The sequence below is a fragment of the Podarcis gaigeae genome (assembly GCF_964106915.1).
Source record: "Podarcis gaigeae genome assembly, chromosome: 13".
In the NCBI taxonomy this organism is placed as follows: domain Eukaryota; kingdom Metazoa; phylum Chordata; class Lepidosauria; order Squamata; family Lacertidae; genus Podarcis; species Podarcis gaigeae.
The window spans coordinates 32,981,635-33,002,659 of NC_139689.1; the positions used below are offsets into that span (position 1 = coordinate 32,981,635).

A 21,025-nucleotide genomic window follows, 5' to 3' on the forward strand; every position below is an offset into this window, starting at 1 on the left:
CGAAAGCATGCCAGTGCAAGTAGATAAATAGGTACCGCTGCAGTGGGAAGGTAAATGACATTTCCGTGCACTTTTGCACTCGTCACGGTCCTTTGTGCGCCAGTAGCAGTTTAGTCATGCTTGCTACATGACCCCATAGTCGCCTTTAACTGGACTTAACCATTCAGGGGTCCTTTACCTTTACCTTATATTCGGTGCGAGGATATTTTGCTTGCCTTCAAAAGTTCTTGTGATTTGTAGCAGAACTTGGAGACATGTGTACAATACACATTGAGCAGGCAAGATAGCAAGAGAACCCTGGCAAGAGGTAAACAGCCCTTTCATCTCCTCCATTGAAGCAGCACTATGTGTCAAAATTCTCCTGAAGATAGGTTTGTGAATGTTCCATGACACCATGGCAGCTCAGCCAACGGGAGTGAAGGGAGATGCGTTTGGCAGCAGTAGCAGAGCCGGTGGCAAGCCCTTAACCTGTTGCCAACTTAAGCCTTGCTCCTTAGCAGCTCTCCAAAGTCATCCTTTCCTCTGTTCTCCCTCCAGAGCGGCGGTGGCGTCTCAATCCCTGCCATGAAGATGGTCAATCCTGCATCACGGCTGAAGCAAACCCAGCAAGGCAGCCCCGACAAGAGCAAGCACATAAAGCAACGCATGGAGTACATGCGCATCCAGGGACAACAACAGGTAGTCTATCTGTAGGCAGCCACACCACTCTGTTATGGGAGCACTGGGGTGGAGGCAGGTTGAGTTAGGATCCCTTTGTTTTTGCCTTTGAGTGGAGGTGAGTGGTGAGTTGGCAAAGGATTGTTGATCCGGGGTCAGGGGCAGGTATATTTGCATAACCTTGAACACAAATTCCTAATGCCCGTTGGAAGCGATTTTAAAAATTACGGCTGGGAATTTTTGTCAGAAGATGCACCTACTTGTGACATGGCAGTGAATGTAGAGAGAGATGGGGAGCTACTTTCCACAGACATACGTCAGAAGCTGAGGCCAAACCCGGCAAAAATTGTATGTTGTGAGGTCCAGATAGGACTCCCATCTCCCTCAAACCTAAACCTAAGTCCTCTGTCGCTAAAGTTCCATGTTCTTGTTGCTTCCTCAAGAATCTCCTGAATTCCAGATAACACCAACTGGAACCCATCCCCTTGATTTGGTTAAGAATTCCCCTGGCCAGTTATGTCTCTGTAAGGCTAAGCTTTGCTTTGTTTGGAGTGGGCAAGTAGTTTTTATTTCCTGTGCTGTGCTATCAATATGGCAGCGTTTTGAAAAGAAGAAGGAAAATGCCCACTTGTGAAGGCGCAACCCAACAAATTGTCAGAGGCCCTCTTCCCTGCCAGGAAAGGCAATGGTATCGGTTGTGAGATGTGATCAAATCCATGTTCACCCCCCCCCCCCAGCATTTCACAACATGTCCATGTGTGTATGCCCCAACTCCTTTCCTGCCCATGGCACACACAGAGAAGTGTTGCATATTTAGCAGAGAAAAGACAAGAGAGGGTGCCTTGTGGGGAGGGGAAAGAAGAAAATTATATCGGATCGCTTGGCCGTGTTTGAATGGAAACCCAAAGCACCCTGCTATGCAGACACAAGAGTTCTAATGTTTATATGGGGCTCACTTGCCTCGTTTGCTTCAGCTGAGGGGAGGGAAAGGAGAGCTTCATGCATATGCAAAGCTGCCCACACCATTGAAGTGAATGGGGCTGTTTTCACCTCCAGTACCTCCACATGCATGGTAGGAGTTCATAAGAGGCTCCAGATAGGAATAAGGGATTCTCGAGAGAATAGGATACAAGACACACCTCTATATTATTAACAGAGTCCTCTTGAAAAGTGGAAGCGACCCCCTCCAGCCACCCGCAAGCCAAAGCCAAATGCCATTAGGCTTTATTTACCCATCTTGACGTTGTTATATAAATATATAAAAATCCAGTTGGCACAGTTGGTTACAAGAAGGGTCAGGTTGGTCTCAACAGCTCTGTGGAAGATTTATTGGCTGGAAGATGATTAAGGAGCGGAATGCTTGAGCAGTTGCAAAAGATGAACAACTATTACTTTGAGAAATTAGGTTTTTCAGTGTGGCATTAAGGTGCTATCTTGGCAAATAATAATAATAATAAATTCATCCCAATAAACACCATGTACTGTCAAATGTATGCTCAATTTTAAAACATAAGTATAGTTATATAAATTACTGCTGGATTTTTAAAATAAGATATATATTGACAGACGTATTGGGATTTTTTCGGAGTAACTGTTTGCCAAAACCGATGCATTGGCCCAGAACCCACATATGCTTTTGCAATCGTTATGTGAACCAAAGGGACAAAGAAGTTAAGGGTGGGGTGGAGACATAACAATAACCATTAATTTATTTAAAAATATTTATATACCACTTTTTACATAGTATTCTAAATCAGTGTAGAGCATAATTAAAACAATACCTCACACACCATTTGAATGACAATGCCCATCAACTTTGGTGAGGGGCTGGCCCCCTCAAATATTTTATTGGGTGGGGGGGCAAAGGGACCTCAGCCCCTAGGAGTTGGCTCCCATGCCAGAGCATGGATCATAGCAACCAAGCTGTTTAGGAAAGGCCACAGTGGGCAAACCAGCTGAAACTAGAAGCAGGCACTCCTGACCGCTGAAGTTGTCTGAGACTTTTAATCTCAGAGCTGTGGGTTCGGGCCCCACATTGGGCTAAAGATGAACATCATGGTTCCGTCGAACTCTAAAGTCTGTGATTCTAGGCTTAGATAATTTTTATTATGGTCAAAGACCATCTCACATAACATAACACAATAAAAACAGCGTCCATAAAGATAAAATATACAACTGAAGCAGATTGCAGCAATAGCTCATGAGTTAAAATTGAGATATATACGTACACCCGTACAGCTGAGATTTGGGCTACCATTAAAAATTGACCCAAGGCGCCCCAAAGGGCAACTTCAGCATTTCCCTAGTAAGCTATTTTATTCTAGAGGATGATCTGTGCCTACAAATCTGGGCACAGAATCTGGCTGCCAGCCAGGTTGCCTTATTATCTTTGCCTAAGAGGAGAGAATTAAGTTTAGACTTGTCTGAAAGATTGGCGAGCCTCTTCAGCAAAGGATCAGTGGTGATTCTAGGCTTACAATATACTCCATACACACTTGGGAAACAAGAAACAATTTTTTTAAAAGTTTATAAAAGCTATAATCCTTTAAAACCATTAGAAATGTGAACAGACTGGAGAGAAACTCAAAAGTAAAGCACAAGGGCAAGTTGGTTTCCAACCCCCATTTTTCTGCATGTACCACTTTTCAACCAGACTTCAAAATCCGTTTTCAAAAGATTATTACAACAAGCATCATTTTTAAAAAATACGTTGGAATAACATTGAAAGACAGACTGTTTTATATCTAACTGCTTGTACTGTTTGTAGAGCATCAAACCGCTTGTTTGATATCTATGCCTTTGCAACTGTCATTATCAGAATTCCTTTGTATTAATGTTGTTGTTGTTATTACTATTCAGAGTCCTTCACACTATTAAGCACCGTTATGTTCAAATCTATCAGAGGCACATTCCAGTGAAACAGCTCTCTGTTTGGCACAACACCAGAGTCTTATGGTACCTTAAAGTCCTTGCAGGGCAGTCCTCTTGATGTCTACTCAGAAGCACGTCTCATTGATATCAAAAAGACGTTCTTCCAGGTAACCTGGTACAGGACTGCAGCCTTGCCAATTGCTTGTGACATAAGCTTTGGTTCACTAGATGCTTTTAGTTTTCCAAAGCTTATGCCACAATAAATTGCTTACTCTAAAGTGCCATGAGGCTAGGTTGTTTTTGTCACACTCGGCACATGTTTAACTTGTGCCCTGCTATGTCTCAACTGTAGGTAACTGGCCATTTACTATATCTGTAGTTTACATAAGTAAATACAGGTGTGTGCATTGGGCAGTGGCAGTCCCCTGTTCCCCATGGAAACCTTTTTCACCATTTTCTGTCCCCACCCCCTGCCCCCTGATATGCCCCATGTGCATTTGCATTGGTTGGGGTCTTAATGGTTAGGCCATTACGGTTCAGCTGGGTTCACACACTTCTGTGTTCTTGTCGACGCTATAACAGTGCGCCCAGTGGCTGGCCAACTTTCTGAGGCCACAAAGCAAGGTAACAACTGCCACTTTTTCATCCCTTAAACCACAACGACATCTCTACCTGTTCCTCTCTCCTTCCCTTTGTTTCTCAAGCCTTGACTTGACCCCCCTTCCACACAAATCTTGTTATTCTTCCCTCCCCTTTCACTTCCCGAGCGCATCTGATATGCTAGCCCATCTCCCAGAATTCCCTGCTGCTCCTGGCTTTTTTATTTTTTTTATTTTTGTTATGCCAGATCTATATGACGAATGGCAAAGACCATGAACCCTTTCCCACGTCCTGTCTGCCTGTCTGCAGGGCCCTTTGGTTTTCCTCATTCTGTGGTACATATGCACACACAGAGGACCACCCCCTCCTCTCCACAAGTGTGGGGGGAGTGGATGTCTGGCTGTGAGCATGTCTTCCCACCCTGTGGCTTTCCGGTCTATTTTGAAGCACGCTTTGTGAGCAAAATGGGACTGAATAAATGAATAAAATGCAAACCCTACTTCCTGCACAACTCCCTTCCCCCTAAGTCCCTGCATCCTGATACTAACCGCAGTCTGTACCCCCTTTGCCACAAAGCAGAGGTGCTGTTTGCTTAAGTGGTAAGCCATGGAACATTTCTCAGGGTACGCCTTCCCCGATAATATTTTCATGAGCCGGTTGCGCATTTGCTTTGCATCTGCATGCAAGGCTGCTGAAGGACCACGCATGCCTCGTGCAACTAGAGCTGAAGTTGGGTTGGAGATGGCAGGGGCGAGCTGTTGGGAACTTCCTATGACAAAGTATGCAGTACTTTGCGATTCTTCTTCTGGATCCCCTTTGCATCAAAATGGCAGCCAGTGGGAGGTGAGCACACAGTTGGCATGACCGGCATTTTTAGAACCAACAAGGGAGGTTAGTTCGGCTATAAACAATTTCCTCCACCGTGGAATGTGCTTGGAGGAGCATGCATGAAGGATTGTGGAACCTTTATTCTTGGAGGTCTTTTACAAGCAGGTTGGAGTAATATCCGCTTCAGTTAATTGTGATTACCTATATCTGTGAGAATGGAGGCTTTCTTAGGGTTACTTCTAGTCATATATCCATCCCTAGAATGGATGGGTATTAGGGTATGGGTTCCTCCTGCTGCATTGGACTTTAAGCATTAGTTTCCTTATAGTTCATTGGTCTTTGGTTCTTTCACAAAGTGCTACAGGCAGGCAACTAGATTCCTGCCTGTTCCTGCTCACCAATATTTTGTGCAAAACCCACAAGGATTTTCCAACTTTCATGTGTATTCCTTTGTGGAGGAAAACAGTTATGATGGAGCCATTCCTTCAGGCAGGGACTCTGGGATTCAAGAATTGCCCACTTCTAAAACCTTTTCTTAAAATAACCATGAGGAGAAGAAAGCCCGCTCGCTCAGATTGGCTTTAGGCTGTATTTTATTTTCACATGTCTTTCACAATTTGTTCCTTCCCTTCTGCCACCCCACCCCACCCCCATGTCAACTATGAGGGATACATACTTAACAAGATTTATCATTAAAATTGAAAGCTGCCTCCCTTTATCCATCCCAGTCCAAATTCTGGCCTGCTAGCTACGGATGCAGTCTACAACAAAATGGTACCCATAGGTGAACAATAAAACGAATAGATGTCTTGAGGCTACCTCTGATAAACAGCACCTCTGTGGTAAACTGCACTCTGCCCCTACCCTCCCTTCCTCACCCCAGCTAAATGAATATTGTTGTCGTTCTAACATGGTGTCCATGGCCACAAACTAACATTTCAATTCTTGTCCCTTCCCCATCCCCTTCCCCATCTCCCCCTTCCGTTGCCTGCCTACGTATTCGTCCCATCTCCCTGCTCTGTCTCTTTTTTGGCCTTCTTTTGTCTCCTCCGCTTCCTCTCGCAATCACTCCTTCCCTTCGTCCAGTAAACCTGTAGAAACCAGCTCATCTCGTGCTCTGTTTTTGTCCAACGGACCTTTTGCCTCAGGCCTGGCCAATGCTGCTTGTTTCTGATAGAATTTTTTCCTAACTTAGTTCCCACTCTTGTCTCTTTCTCTCTATCTCACTTTCTTTTGCACTTTCTTTCTGTCTCGCAATCCTTTGAGAAGAAAATGTTTGGTTCTCCCCCTCCCCTCCCCAACCCCAACACACCTTCCTTCTCCTCCCTCCTCCTTCTTCTTTTCCCTGAATCTTGCTTTTCTTTCTAGGCCGCTAGATCAACCAAGGACCCTAACACGATGAATGAGACTTCAAGCCCAGTCTCAGAAAAGCCTACTTCAAGCAGGACCTCCATCCCAGTACTGACTTCCTTTGGGTCACGGAACTCCTCCATTTCATTCTAAAAGTTCCTCTGCCAACTTCTCCTTTGGTTGTTTTCCTAACCTACTGCTACTGGGGGACTGGGGAGTGCTTGCTGTCTCTCTTTGTGATTTCCTCCTCCCCAGGTCTCACTGAGGCACCTAGAAAAGTCCCTCCCCTCAGACGTTTTAAAACGTTCCTTCAAAAATGGCCACCCTGCAGTTCTCATTTGCTCCTACAAAATGGCCAGCCTTGGGACTTGGTTCTTGCTCCCCACAGGGCCGCCTACCAATATCCAGAATGGCCAATTTAGTTTGCTCTCTTGTCTTCTTCCCCCAAATTGGCCAACCTATTTATTATTTTCCTCCCCTCTCGCTACAATATGGCTGCCCATCTGTTTTCTGTTTCCCCTCAGATCTCCCAACCCCACTCCCCATCCATCCCAAACTTAACTTTTCTACTCTGGCAACAACTTAGCGTTGTTCACGTATAAAGAACAATTAAAAAATATTTTTATTTATATTTTTGCCAGTTGCCACAGCCTGCAAGCAACGACGACACTGCCCAGTGCCAGTCTTCGCTATTCCTTTATGAGGGGGTGGGAGAAAGGGGGCAGAATCACTACAGAGGCTTATAAAAGGGGAGGGGAGCAACCAATTTCTGAAGATGCCTCAGAACCCCATGGACATTTGCTGCTATTCAACTTTCCTTGCATTTAAGAAGAGAGAGAAAAAAAGTTGTAATTAATTAACGTGGATCCTTGTAGGTGTGTGCTGAGTCATTCATGAATCAACGGTGTTTTGACTTTGGGGCATGTGTATGCTTCCATTTTGTGGGATTCTGTTGTTTACTTGCTGTATCAAAGACTGTTCTGGAAAGTGGGGCGGAACTTGTGTGCGTGCGTGCTCATCGCAAACCGAAATATCTGTGTGTGGTGTTTTGTATTTTTTTCTTTCTTTCTTCCAAACCATTGGATTAAATTTGGAAGAAAAGCAAAGACTTGTGGGGGGGGGGGCGAAGCACTGAATTTTGAGCCTGTAATAATGCTCCCCCTGCCCCCTCACAATCTTCTCAACCATGCAGAAGCAACGTACTGTTAAGAAAGGGGAAAGGAGACTGTTATAAGAAGGGGCACAGAGCCAAAGCAGGCAGCAGAACGATGTTGAGAACAGGGTCCGGAAACAGAAAAGTCCAGCTTCCTATGGAATTAATCAACATAATGTAGCACTTTAAATGTCCGTTGAGTTACTATATATGTGAGATGGGGGGAAAGAGCCCTCAAAATGTGTGGAATACCAAATAGAGGAGGCAGGTTTCAGGGAGACCACGGTGTCAGGGTATCAAAGAAACTGGGCGGTGAAGGAGAGTTTGGGGAGATTTTGGAGAAGGCTGAAGGAGGTGAAATGAGGCCCTTTTCTAAGCATGAGGTTTTGGTGGGCAAAAGACAGTGGAGGCAGGTGAACAGGCGGCTCTCCTTTGCTCAGTTCCTGCAAAGGTTCCTCCTAGGATGGACAATGGAGCCTTGCTGGAAAAAGAAAAGCACTACGTAACCAGGATGGCTGGCATGGGCAGAAATTACACCCAACTGCCTGTGGAGCTTCTTCCAGGCCAGGAGAAGAGGATGGCAGGAATGTAGAGTGAAACAAAGGACTGTTGGGAAAGTCCTTTGTTTCAGTGGGGTTTGCACTGTTTCAGTGGGGTCGGGCCCCATTGGATTGTGCCCCAAAATAAGACTGGCACAGAGGTGTTTTTTTAGAAGGCTTAGTCCTGCCGATGGGGTGATTGGCCACGAAGCTCAAGTTTATACCTCTGGGGACCTTTCTCTTGGGCTTGGATGGGGGGGGGGGGGGAAACAACTTTGGGCGAAAGGTTCGGTGGGTTATTAGAGCTGTGTTTATTCTCGATCTGCGAGAGGTGGAAGCTTTTGTTTCTCCCCTGAAAGGTTGCGCGTGGCATTTGGGCTGCGGAAAGCACAGCGGGGAGTTGAAAAAGGATAATGATGACAGCACAAGGAGGGAGATACAAGTGAGGCATGGAGATGGGGGGGGGGGAAAGGATGTCGTATGTAAACAGCTGAGTCGCAAAGGCAGAACGTCAAACACTGTCGGGCCCAGCGAGAAAGAAGGGGAGAGTTTGTAGCCATGGAGGCTTTCTTCAGCTAAAAGTACAATGCGTAGGTGTGTGTTCGGAATGGCAGTCCGGGGTGGGGGGATGTTCCTTGCAAGGTCATCCTGCACAAGAGTCATTGAATGAACAGGAAACAGCCTTCGCCAACTTGGTGCCCCTCCGATGTATTGCACTACAACTCCCATCAGCCCCAGCCAGTGTGTGCCGATGGGAGTTGTAGTTCAAAACAGCCACAGCTCGCCAGGCTGGAGCAGGTTGGTGGCCTAAAACGTTAAGCACAGGTGGAAAATGAAGAAGTATATTAATGTGGCATGGGTGCACATGTGAAAACGTGCCTCTACATGTATAGCAAAATGGCGTGCTACTGTAAAAAGTAAAAGAAAAGAAATGAGTCTGTATGCAACATAATACAAGATGTAATCACTCCTTGTTTTGTTGACTAGCTCGTCCTTTTTAATTCTATTATTCTCAGAATATTTTGGGGGGGGGGAACGCTGCGGGGAATTGGTTTTTTATGGTTTTTCTTCTTTTCTTTTTCTTTTTTGTAAATCAATCATTTTTGTATAAAGATTTTAAGAGAGCCTTTTTTTGAATAACAAAGTTTTAAAAAAAGTCAAAAAAATCAAATATGTAACAACAAACAGCAACAAACAACAGTCCATAAATGCAATTTCTTAGGATTGCAGCAAACAAACGTGGAAGAAAAAAAAGCAACCTCTTTACATTTAAGTGAAGTGTCTTAACATTTTATATATTTGTTTTAAGAAATATATTTACATATTATATATATATAATATACGTAATATAAATATATATATATAAATACTGAGGAAAAAAGAAAAGAAAATCCTTGTTGTGTCTAGTATATTTAGGGGGGGAGGAAGAATGGTGTGTGTTTTTCCCCTGATTAAATTATGTATGTAGCTCTTTGTACTTTTAGAAACTATCAAAGGTGGCTGGGGTGATGTTGATGGTGCAAAATAGAGCTCGAGGCCACGATCCACAGGGAAGCGTTTTGCTCTTGGGCAGCTCCAATCCTGTCTATGGGGCTCAGGCCAGAGTTGTTCCCTGCTGGGCTGGGCCTTTCAGTGTTTAGAAACCCTTCCGCAAAGCTAACATTCCATCTCTGGGGCTTGCTATTGTCTGTTTCCGATTGTCTGTTATTTTCATATTCCCTCTCTATGTCCATCACTGGCACGAATGGAGCCGACAGTGTCCACTATCCCATTGCATCTTCCTTGGTGAGAATTCTCTTGTTTTGCAGCCCACAGGGACCAAGGCCTGACCGAGCAGGGGAGGGAGGGCAGGCAGGGTTTTGAGCCACTGACCAGGGGCTTTAAAGGCATGTCCGCTTCAGAACTGGCTTCCCCACCCCAGTAGGGTGGCCTACTCTATACAGTGTTGGGAGGAGTCCTCTACTTACAGGGCAGTTGCATCCAAGTTGGGTTTAAAGGTAAAGAATCCTTGCAAGGGAGAGCAAGCAGGCGCCTAAAAGTTGCCCATCTTCAGTCACTGCCTGGAGAGGAGAGCAGAGACAGAGCGGGACACCCGGTCACCAACTTCCCCATCACGGTGAGATGCTTTGCATTTCTATTTGAAATTATAACAGCGGTTTCTAAATTTATATCTACACATGCACATTTTTGTGAAAATCCGTCTCCCCTTTTGCGTGAATGCATTTCCTCCTTTCTGGCAATGGGTGAGTTGCCTTGGCATTGTTGTGTTGGCGTTTGCCTGGAAGGTCTATAGGCCTTTCCCCTCCCCAGGGAACCCTGTTCTGTGAGACAGGGTAGGGATCTTTCATGCAGAATTCTTAGCAGCTCAGCAAACTAGCTTTTATAGGATTTTGGGGAGGACTCCGTGGCAGTTAAAGAGGTAGAAAAAAGTGTGTAGAATTGCCCTTACAATGTCTGTTCTGTGAGGCTTCAGAAGAGAAGGGATGCTTGTTTAAGGCACACACACAGACATGATTCTGGAGTAAGACCAATTTCCAAATAGCTATGCACTCACATAATAAGGAGTAGCTTGAGGTGGCCAAACACCTCTTAGGCAGACTTCCTCAATCTGGTTCTCGCCAGATATTTCAGACTGCGCCTTCCAACACAGCCATGCTGGCTGGAGCTGGTGGAAGTTGTAGTCCAAAATGTCTGGAGAGTGGCATATGAAGGGCAGGAAGTAAACAGCCATTTCATCTGCAGAACAGGTACACGGGATCAGAATCCAAGGGACTGGGAGAAAAACGATCAATCGCTTTAATTCAAAACTGGAGATACACTTCACAACCAGGGATGCATTGGAGGCAATGCTAGTTCTGCAGAGTTGCAAAATCTAAAGCACAGGGTTTTAGAGCACAGACGGTACTTTAGGGTTGAGAGCCTTTACAGCATAGGATCACTCAGACTCTGCTACAGTTAATCTGGATTAAGAGTCATCATCTGCCGGCTCTGGCTTATTTACTCACACTCAATAACGTGGATGTAGAAACCCCGGTTAACCCATCAGCATGCACTGGAAGGAGAGGGAGATTCAGCATTTTCTCCACTCACTTAACCACAGCTACTGTGACTAAGGGATGAGTGGATTTCCCCTCATTTCTGTCGGTTCTTGCTCCACAGGCTCTCTGCACTCCTGCCTTCTGCTCCACCTCTCTTCAGATTTAATCTGGAGAATTCTGTAATTTATTTTGGGCGGTGCATGCACAGCTTGCTGCAGGGAATTCCTTTTTGTGTTTTTAGTCAATGCACATAATCACCAGGACACAGGGAAAATCAGACTCAGACTGAAAGTGATGGGGAGCCAATACAGCCCTCATCTGCTATGTCTACACACATGGTCCTAGCATGAATCAAAATCCCTACCCAGCACATACTTAAGTGCTGAGTGAGAGTGAGTACTAAAGGGTAGGAAAAAAATACAAACTTTGTTAACGAGTACCCAATTTACAGGGGAACAGTGGGAAATGTTCCCCCACATTTTGCCCACAGTACAGAGGCAGTAACTGCCCAGTTGATGTTAAGTGTTAGCATTTGTTAGATCCCTGCTCTGTTGATGTGGAAAAGGGAGAGAGAATGCTCTTTTTCTGGTAATAGCTTTTACAGTCATTCTGAATGCACTCTTTTCACCTTCTTTAGCCTTACCAGGTCTTGGATTATCTGATGATGCAGCCTTGCCAAAGCTCACTTGGGGCTCCACTTGCTCACAAAGGGGTTGTATCCAGCAAAGTTATCATGTTAACGCAGGTGTGGGGAATCTCCCCCCCCCCAATGTTACTGAACCCCAGCTCCTATCAACCCAGGCTATGGGAGTTGGAGTTTAGCAATGTGTGGGGAAACCAAATGTTCCCATTAACTCCACTAGCACAAGAACAACTGATTGTTCAATTGGGCTTCCTCTCCCCCTCTTCCAGTGCCTCCCCCCACAAATCTGTTCTGGAGTTTTCCCCAACCCTCTGGAGCAGATTGGGGGAGGAGCTTAGGGGATATTCAGGGAGAAGAGAGGGAGAGGAAATCGCGCTGGACTGGTGGGAGTCCTTCCACTAATGGGATGACTTTGTTGGACACAACCCTAGGATCCATGCAGACCTCCTTGGAGAACCCATTGTTTTGTCCTCTGAGCAAGGGAAGATGCATGTTGCTATGCCTGTGCGCATAGTGATGTGCAGACCACCATATGCAGGGAATGGTGCATACATGGGCACGGGCTAGCCTTATCGCATAGCAAGGTGCAGTGATAGCCTTTTGTCCCTAATAAGAATAGGAGTGAGAGACAGACAGAGCACCATTAAAGTGAAGAGGTGCTATCCTGCTCATTTGAAGCAAGCCTTGTGCAGGGGAATGTTTTCCCACTTTGATGAATATTTGGAGGGGGCGGCGGGAAATCATCTTGATTTTCTGCCTTATCAGCAAAAAGTGTTTTGCATCGCCCTAGCCTTGCAACATGGTCACAAATCAAAGACCAGTGAAAAATAGGACAAAAAAGGGACGATGTTAGGGAGACAGTGGTTTCATGAACCCATTTCCTTCTAAGTTCCATCCATTTTCCTTGTCTGAAGCACATTTGTCCTTTCATTGTGTGTTGCTGCACTTGGGAGTGTGTGTATGAGTGTGAGTGTCACTGTCATGGCATCATCCAACTGCTGTGTGAGCAACAATTGTGCCACAATTTTTATTTTTTGAAAAAGGTTTTGAACTCCCCCCCCCCCCCAAATGCGTAAATTATAAAGCACCAAACTATGCATGTATTATTGAGTGAGTGAGTGAGTGTGTCTGTGTGTGTGTGTTTTGGGGGGAAAGCAATCACCACTGCATGCCACAAGCCTCGCTTTACTTGTCTGGTTGTTGTTTTCAGATTTTTTTTAAAAGAAAAAAATAAGAAGAAAGGGTTTTTTAATATATATATATATATAATAATAATAAAAATAAAAAAGAGAGCGAAACCTTTAGGCACTGTGTAGGCAGGACTGATGATGATGTTGTGTGTCTCTTCGCATGGATTTTATTGTGAACTGATTTTTTTAAAGAAAACAAAAACCAACGCTATAAATGACACCACACCAAAACTGGTTATAAAAGAAAGCAACAGTTCTAAAAAAAAATCTGTAACTTTTGTAAATCTTTTTGCTGCTATCTGTAGGTAGAGTTCTATGTATAAATTCTATGGATGCCATGTTTTCTTCTGTGAACAATGTGATCATTGTTAGTCAAAAATTCCAAATGAAGGAAGGTTGCTTTTTTTAATTTTCCCCTTTTTTGTTTTGTTTCCTATCAGAGTGTCTGACTTTAATAAAATACTCTCCCCCCCCCTTCCCGTGACACTTCTTTTCTTAAAGCTTTGTTTCAAAACCATTCTTTAAAAAGCAGATATTCCGTTGTGCTGTTTGGTATTTGTGGGGCAATGTGTGTACTCAAGGGTGGTCTGGGATCACCAACATGGCGCCTGTTGGCATAATGACTCCCTTGAGATGTTCTCCTGGTGCGCTCAAAGCCTCTGAGCCCCCCCCCATCCCCCTCTGTCATGAGGTTTGTTACCCCTTTCTCCCTTGAAAAGAGCATAAAGCTGATGGAGGATATTGGAAAAATGCTCTTTCCGTTCTATGTACTTTTCAAGTCTCGGGTCAATTCTGCTGGATACGATTCTTTTTTACAAAAATATTCAAAAAAGCAGTGTTTGTGTGTGGGTGGCATATACCCTCTCTATCTCTGGGTTGAACTGCTGAAGGAAGGAGTGATGTGACCAGAGAGGGTGGCACATAAATTTATCCAGAACAAGCTGCAGTGAAATTAACAGACTGTGAGAAAGAGCTCTTCTCCCCATTCCCCATGCAGTCTGTGTGTACTTATGTAGCAGGCCAAGTGAAGTATACGATGTATTCTAGAGCAGGGGTGGACAAAATCAGGCCCTGGAGGTGAGAGCCAGTGTGGTGTAGTGGTTAAGAGCAGTGGACTTGTAATCTGGTGAACCGGGTTCGCGTCCCCACTTCTCCACATGCAGCTGCTGGGTGACCTTGGGCCAGTCACACTTCACTGAAGTCTCTCAGCCCCACACACCTCACAGAGTGTTTGTTGTGGGGGAGGAAGGGAAAAGAGAATGTTAGCCGCTTTGAGACTCCTTCGGGTAGTGATAAAGCGGGATATCAAATCCAAACTCTTCTTCTTCTGGTGGGTTAAATGCAGCCCCACAGGCTTTTCTCAGCAGCCTTCTTAGAGTGTTTTTGCTGGTATATCTTGCATACCTAGATGATGATGGCGTGTTTGTGTAGATACACACACATCTTGTTCTTTGGATGGCTGGAATGCAGCCTAGTGTCCAAAGGAAAAGTCACATCTGCTTCTTCATCTGCTTTCTGTCTCTAGCCCCACCTACTGGGGACATGTGGCCCTCATAAGGTTGCTTATGAATGAATGTGGCTCTCAGGCCGAAAAGGGCCTTCAGGTTATGGTTCTTTGTTTTGAAAAAAAGAAAGTGAGCAAACATTCTCTGAATAAGCCAGTTTATTTCCAATATGTATATCACTGTAATTCTGAGGAGATCCTCAAAGCAGAGTTTGGGTTTCTTCAGTTGTTTCGTTTGACCATATATATATGTCTGACATTGTACAACACAGTGAAGGTGGGAAGAGGGACAAACCATGCAGGCAGGCAGGTGCTTAAAAAAAAAATCAACACTGTCAATATAACTGGGTTTTTAAAAGGAGCAAAACAAAACAGTCTTCATTAAAAAAAATCCTTATAAACTCTTTTATCATATGTTACACATTTAAAGGTTATTTACAAAATAAAGTGAAAAATAAAACTTTACAGCAAATATTTGCATAAAAGAACAATGCATAACAGTGTAGCAAATAGTTTAGCTTTGCTAAGTTTTAAATTCCACATCTCCACACACTCCTTTTCAAGGCCTCAATGGAATGGCTGTAAGATGTGCATTAGAAAATGCGGAGTGTGGAGCACACAGCACATTTGTGGCTAATTCAATTGTATCACAAATTATAGGCATTTCCATTTTTTGGTGATTTGTGTTACAGTTGTTTTATGTCCCTATCAGCATGAACAACATTTCTGTCCTTTTAAGTCTTTTTTTGGAATTTGTCTTATGAAAAAAAAACCCTTTGTTGAAACCCCGCAGAATCCATTAGCATGTCCGTGTGCTGGAGGGTACGGGTGCTAATAATCGCCACTCGCTTCCAATTGCAGAAACCAATCCGCAATTTGACAGAGCTTGAGCCTATATAAACCTTCACATTGCAAGCAAAAGTGGTCATCAATGTGCCTGATGAGTTTCTGACGTTCTAAAACTCCTATAGACATTTTAAAGCAGTCAGGTATATAATTTTTTTATACTCTGCTTTTACCAGACACTTGAGTCCAACACTGCAACCACTGCCAGACCAAAAGGACGCTACGACGCGTGGATAAAATCTCCATTTGTGACAGTCTCTCTGCTCTAGTACAGAGAATTCTATGGTTTTCAAAACAAGAGTCCATTCCCAATGAGAGGGAAACTACAAATGTAAGAAATCCAGCAGGGTTCCATTTCCAGATTCAAGCCTGCCACTCTCAGCATGCCACATCTCATTTAGGATTACAGCCAGGGTTGCAGCCTAATTCTACCCAAAATGGAACCAGGGGAGAAAGTTTGGTATGTGATTTTGGTGGAATCAATTTGCTAAATTTGAGCAGAAAGCATATAGGAATCTGCATGGCTTCTGCTAGTCCCCTCTATACTCTGGTGCACATTTTTAACATTAGCTAGCCCCCAGATGCCCTTGTAAACTCTGAGTTGTGCTGCATCATGGACTATGTAGTACATGCAGCTGCTGTATACATGGCATGGGAGTTGAATAATGCGGAGGACAGCAGGCCTGGAAGCACAAGAATGGTGAACAGGGATCCTACAGGCCAGATATTTTGAGTCCTGGTGTCAAGGTAAACGGCATAATTCATGGTGGAATTCCACCAGGTTTTGCCTGTGCTTCTCTACAATCACTACATTCTCAGAAATAATTATAAGGGTGGTTATGAAGGTACATAACATAAAGCACTTTGGACACTAAAAAAGTAGATTTTTAAATAATCATTGTTGGTGATTACCAAGCCATCTGTGCCTTGAACCTCTCACCAAAGTATCTGCAACTATGACACATAGAGAATTTGCACACTGCTAGCCCTTACAGGTCAGATTCCTCTCACACATGCATAGCCAGCACTTAATTTCTGATCCAAACACTGGATAACTCAAAAGCTGCAGCTGTGAATCGGCTCCACACAAACACCCTAGCCTTGGATTGATGCCTGGCAACTTGTTCCACTATGGCTCATTGGTACACACATCACTACCTTAGTGTTGCACTCATTAAAACATGAATATGCATGAACTAGCCTACACTTGAGAGCTAAAGTGAAAACTTGGGAGAGCAGAGTTGAAATCCCCACTCAGCCAAAACAGCTTGCTGAGTAAACTTGGGCCAGTTACTGGCCTGGTTCAGACAAGCTGCCTCCCCTCCCCTCTGCATAGGCTTCCGTTTCTCATCATGATTTGTTAACTGATGAGCAGCACCAGTCCCTGGCTCTGGTGTTAACAATGAACCTTGGCTCAATGCAAGTCAGGAATGAAGCGCTAAAGCCAGTGTGAAAGAGGAGGAAGAGCTGGTCGAGGGAGGAGTGCTTAGACCATGGTTTATGAAGCCTGGCAAGATAATCTGAAGCAGGCTAACCTACCTCACAAGGCTGCTGTGTGAATAAGCGGGGATAGGAATGACACACGCCGCCCTGAGTTCATCACAGGCAGGGCAAGATAAAGCTCTCATAACAAACTTCAAGGTCACTTTGCCTGCAGAAATATACAAGCAGCAAGAAGTTGCTATGGAGACTAGAAACATCTTCAGTGATAGCAATGTTTGCCTTTCGTCCTGCGGAGATGAGGATGGCTTTCTAAATGCCACCTCCAAATGATGAAATCCAGCGTTTGCCACTTTCCAACACATTTGAATGTTGCCTTGCCCTCTAAAGGAGCTCAAAACCACAGTTAAGCCTGCTAACACCACTGGCAAGTAGGTTAGGTTGGCATGCAGAAATTTGATCACTGAACTTCATGGGCGCTGGAAATGGTGCTTCCAGGAAAACTGCTGAAACAAAAGCACTTTGCTCGAATGTGGTCAACTACTGATATGATCAGATACTTTTGCTATAGCTTTGGTGTAAGAGGGGTAAGCCACTATCTCAGTGAGGCTATTTTCTGACTGTGCAGCATTTTTCTGCAGCGGCAGCTCCTACACTTCACCATAGAGCATTCACATATTAAAATAGCACCTTGCCTATTTATTTGCTAAAAGAGCCGCTCCGGTTTCTCTCAGGTGCCATATGGACAAATGAGATTCTACAAAGATCAGGGACTAGAAGGAACATTTTACACCACAAGGTGAAAGCAAATCTGTAAGAGGCCTCTCATCTTGAAGGAAATGCAAAATAATAATAATTTTAAAAAAATGGGCAGGAAGGATGAGTATCTGCCCTAATCTGCAACACAGAAACGAGTGGCACCCTTGGTTCACTTCTGTCCCAACATACTGAGAAAACTAAGGAGGGGAAGACATTGCTAAGAAGAAATGTAGCACAAGCAAGAATCAAAGTTTGTGTAGATTTTGGAGGGCAACTGCATAGCACAAGATGGTAGAATTATGGCATTTCAGCTGTTGCTGGAACAAAGGCTGGAATGGAATCCCAACATATGTTATCATGGGAAACTGTAACAGCGAAGTTAAGGAATCTCTCAGACTCTCTTACTGGCATACCTGCACAGGGCATTGGATGGAGGGAACCAGCTGTGCTTGTCCTCCGTACCTAATGTCCATCCTTCTCACCCACAATACAACTCACACAAGGCCCACACTCAGCCTAACACTTGCCTCTCTGCACTGCAGATTTGGGGGGGGGGGCGCCTGTTACGGTAGATTTGAGTGTGAGCAGAACAATCTACATAGAAAGGATTTATGTTAGAAATCCTCCACATAGGCAGCAAGTGGGTGCTTCACCATCCTCTGTAGCACCAAGAGTTACTGGGAAATGTTACAAGGGCATAAAAGCAGCCAGGCAACTTCCCATTTGCACTAACGGTCTTTACTCTCCAAACAACTGCATCCCTGAACTGTACCCAACACAGGTAGGACTTGGCTGATCCAGAAGCCATTGTCTTTTTCCTCGTGGTTTGTACAAACTGTCACAAGAGCGGCAAGGAGTCGGGCAGAGACACAGGTAGGTCCTCAGGACTTTCCCCCCACCCACGTTCTCAGTGGCCGAGGGAGAGCTAAGTTGTATAAAGGTTCACAAACGCCGACAGCGCAAGGCAGCATTCTCTAAGGCTTCAGGCAGCATGAACCCGTAGGTAGGAAGGGCAAAGGACAGGTCTAATCCCAAAGGTGAACCCAGATGTTCCACAGGTTCCTTCTGATTCTTACTTTTTTGCCAAGAGGGGTTGCCATGGGAGCCCCGAAAAGACCATGAGTTTTCTGGCACCTGGTAGACTAGCAGTGAATTGGTTGGCCTTTCAAGAGACCACAGGACTCCTTGTGGCTTTTGTGGTATGGGGGGAAACGGGATGGTGCCACTTAAAGCAGGAGGAGAGCAGCGTGGAAAATGCCCCTAGAAAGGGCGTTTCTGGCTCTGTCGTTTTTGGTTTCTCCACGGGCAACTTCCAAGTACAGGGCCATGTCCACTCCATGCCCACAGGGCACAAGTGCTGCTACTGAAGGGGGTCTAGCCAAATCTGCAGGCGTGTTGCAAAGGCCAAGCCAAGGGAGGTGGGAAACTGGGGAGCTGGTTGCCCACCTGCTCATCATGGGAGAAGGCACAGAGGGAGCAGTGGGGTGGGTGGCTTGCTTTCTTTCTTTTAAAGGGACCTATTCAGAGCCCCCGCAAGATTGAGACATTCTTGTGCCCTGGGAAGGAGGACTCGGAGGCAGAATGGCATTGGAGCAGGGCTTGATCAGCGGCAGAACTTTGGCAGAGGTCAAGGGGAAGAATGAGCTGGTCTCCATGAGCATTTCTGATCTGACTTCCCAAGAGCTTCCTCGGAAAAGAGGCAAAATGTGGGGCAGCCAACAAGGCAGAGATGGGCAGGGAGAGGCTCCTGCTCAATAACCCTCCGCCTGCCTTCTCCTTCACACACATGCCCTGAAAGCAACCTGCAGACCAGCCCCCAGGAGCCAGAGAAGTTTTTCCAAGCAGGAATGGGGGCTGGCCACCCCCCACCCCCTGTTGCCCCAGGTAGCCTCCCAGCAGCAAAACCAAGGCAAGAGCTTCCTATGGGCTGGCCAAAGAGCCCCTTCCCTTGTTTCACCCGCCTCTGCTTCCTTTTCTCCAACTGCCGCCTGGGGAGGGGAGGGGAATAAATAAATTCACAAGTCACGGAACAGGAGAGTCATTAAATTAAGACCAGGGGGAAGGGGGTCAGAAAGCGAGGCTGGGGCAGGGAAGAGACTCTTGCTCCACTGAAGTTTGAGGCTGCTGGCGTGGCCAAGCCAGGGTTCCTCCCCTGCCGCTCCAACCAGGGGCTTCCCCCGCCTGTCCCCTAGAGGCACTGGTGGAAGCGCAAGGAAGCTGTGCGCCGGGGAGCCGAGCGCCCTTCAGAGCCGGCCTTGTGGCGCTGCTGCTCGCCACCGGGAGCAACCACACTCCCCAGCGCAGACGAGGAAGGCCGAGCTTTCGTTGACTCCAGGCTGGAGAGCCCTGAGTCTTTGTTGTCCCGGAGGGGAGCTCTGCTGGTGGCGTCCAGCGGACAGGCCTCGGGGGCCCCCAAGACATGCTGATCCTCCCACTCGTTGTAGTTGAGGTCCTTGAGGCCGCCGGGCACCACCACCGTGTGGCGCCGCCAGCTGTTCCTCTTGCGCCGAGTCTCGGGCGAGTGCGGCTTACGCAGCCGCACCGCCAGCATGTCGTCCGACGAGCCGCGGAAGCGCAGGCGCAGCTGCTCCGTGAGGGAAGGCCGGCTGTGGGCCTCGGCGGCCCCCGTGGGCTGCAGCGACTCCTGACTCCCCGGCGAGCTGGAGCTGGGGCCTTCTGTGCTGCCTTTGGAGGAGGCCTCGCTGCTGTAGCGGGGTCGCGAGAGCTTGCGCCGCGCCAGGGTGTCGCACTGCATGAGGCGGTGGGAGCTGAAGGAGGCTCGGCTATGGAACGCTTTGTCGGCTGCGGCAGCTCCACCTTCTACCGCCGCCTCCAGCCCGGCTCCTTTCGGGACCATCCCGGCCTGCCCTGGCACAAAACCATTCTCGGTGTCCGTTTCCACGTGGCTAAACTCGCTGCGTTCATCGTCTGCCTCCTCCCCACGGCTCTCTGCTACGGACTGCACCTCGGAGCACAGGCTGCGGTCGATGGTGGACAGGGTGGAGTAACCCGACACGATGGAGCGGGCATCGTGGGCCGGTTCTGGGCTGCCCCGAGGCGCCGTCGTCTTCCTTTCTTCCAACTCTACTTCGAGCTTCACAGAGCCCTCTGGGCCACTCTGCCCACCGGGCTCTGGACCTCTGCTGCTGCTGCTGCTGCTCCCAAGCCCCTCTGCTTCTCTGGGTTCCTCCTCTGCCCCCACCTCCTCCTCATCTCTCTTGGTGGCTGGTTTGGCGGCCGACTCGTGCTCAGAGTCGTCATCTGTGCTGCTCCCGAAACGCTTGGCCTCTCTCCGCTTCTTCCTCTTGCGGTTGACAGCTGAGATGAAGGAGATGGCAAGCATCTCCTTGTGATAGTGCTCCTTCCGGGAGCCCCACGAAGCCTGCAGCAAGGGCAAAAGGGGTGGGGAGGGAGGGAGAGAGTTACGCCTGGGGAAAGCTGTCCAAAGCAGAGACAAGGTAGAAATGTTCAGGTTTTGTGGTCCCCAAACTCCGCCCCGCCCCCCATCACTTGAAATTTGCCGGTGGTCTTGGCGGACCACTTAATGGTTTTTCTGCCTTTGGTAGCAATTGCCATGCCCCGTGCCTGTTGCTATGTTATTTCTAAT

General features: G+C 46.5%; 2 protein-coding genes across 34 annotated transcripts in view; one reads left to right on the plus strand and one right to left on the minus strand.

Moving 5' to 3' along the window:
• Positions 1–17,515, plus strand: part of SRCIN1 (SRC kinase signaling inhibitor 1) — a 330,260-nt gene extending 312,745 nt beyond the window's left edge. For 23 of the 29 annotated variants that reach the window (XM_083708601.1, XM_083708616.1, XM_083708612.1 and 20 more), the window contains 2 exons: positions 538–678; positions 6,325–17,515. In XM_083708601.1, coding sequence (XP_083564727.1) covers positions 538–678; positions 6,325–6,459 — 276 coding nt within the window. In that variant the 3' untranslated portion in view covers positions 6,460–17,515. Of the gene's footprint in view, positions 1–537 lie in introns of all 29 variants that reach the window. The other 6 variants (XM_083708606.1, XM_083708608.1, XM_083708605.1 and 3 more) reach the window with 2 other exon arrangements.
• The window catches only part of ARHGAP23 (Rho GTPase activating protein 23), a 175,580-nt gene continuing 167,298 nt past the window's right edge, over positions 12,744–21,025 (minus strand). For all 5 annotated transcript variants that reach the window (XM_083708589.1, XM_083708587.1, XM_083708588.1 and 2 more), the window contains one exon: positions 12,744–20,800. In XM_083708589.1, coding sequence (XP_083564715.1) covers positions 19,607–20,800 — 1,194 coding nt within the window. In that variant the 3' untranslated portion in view covers positions 12,744–19,606. The remainder of the gene's footprint in view (positions 20,801–21,025) is intronic.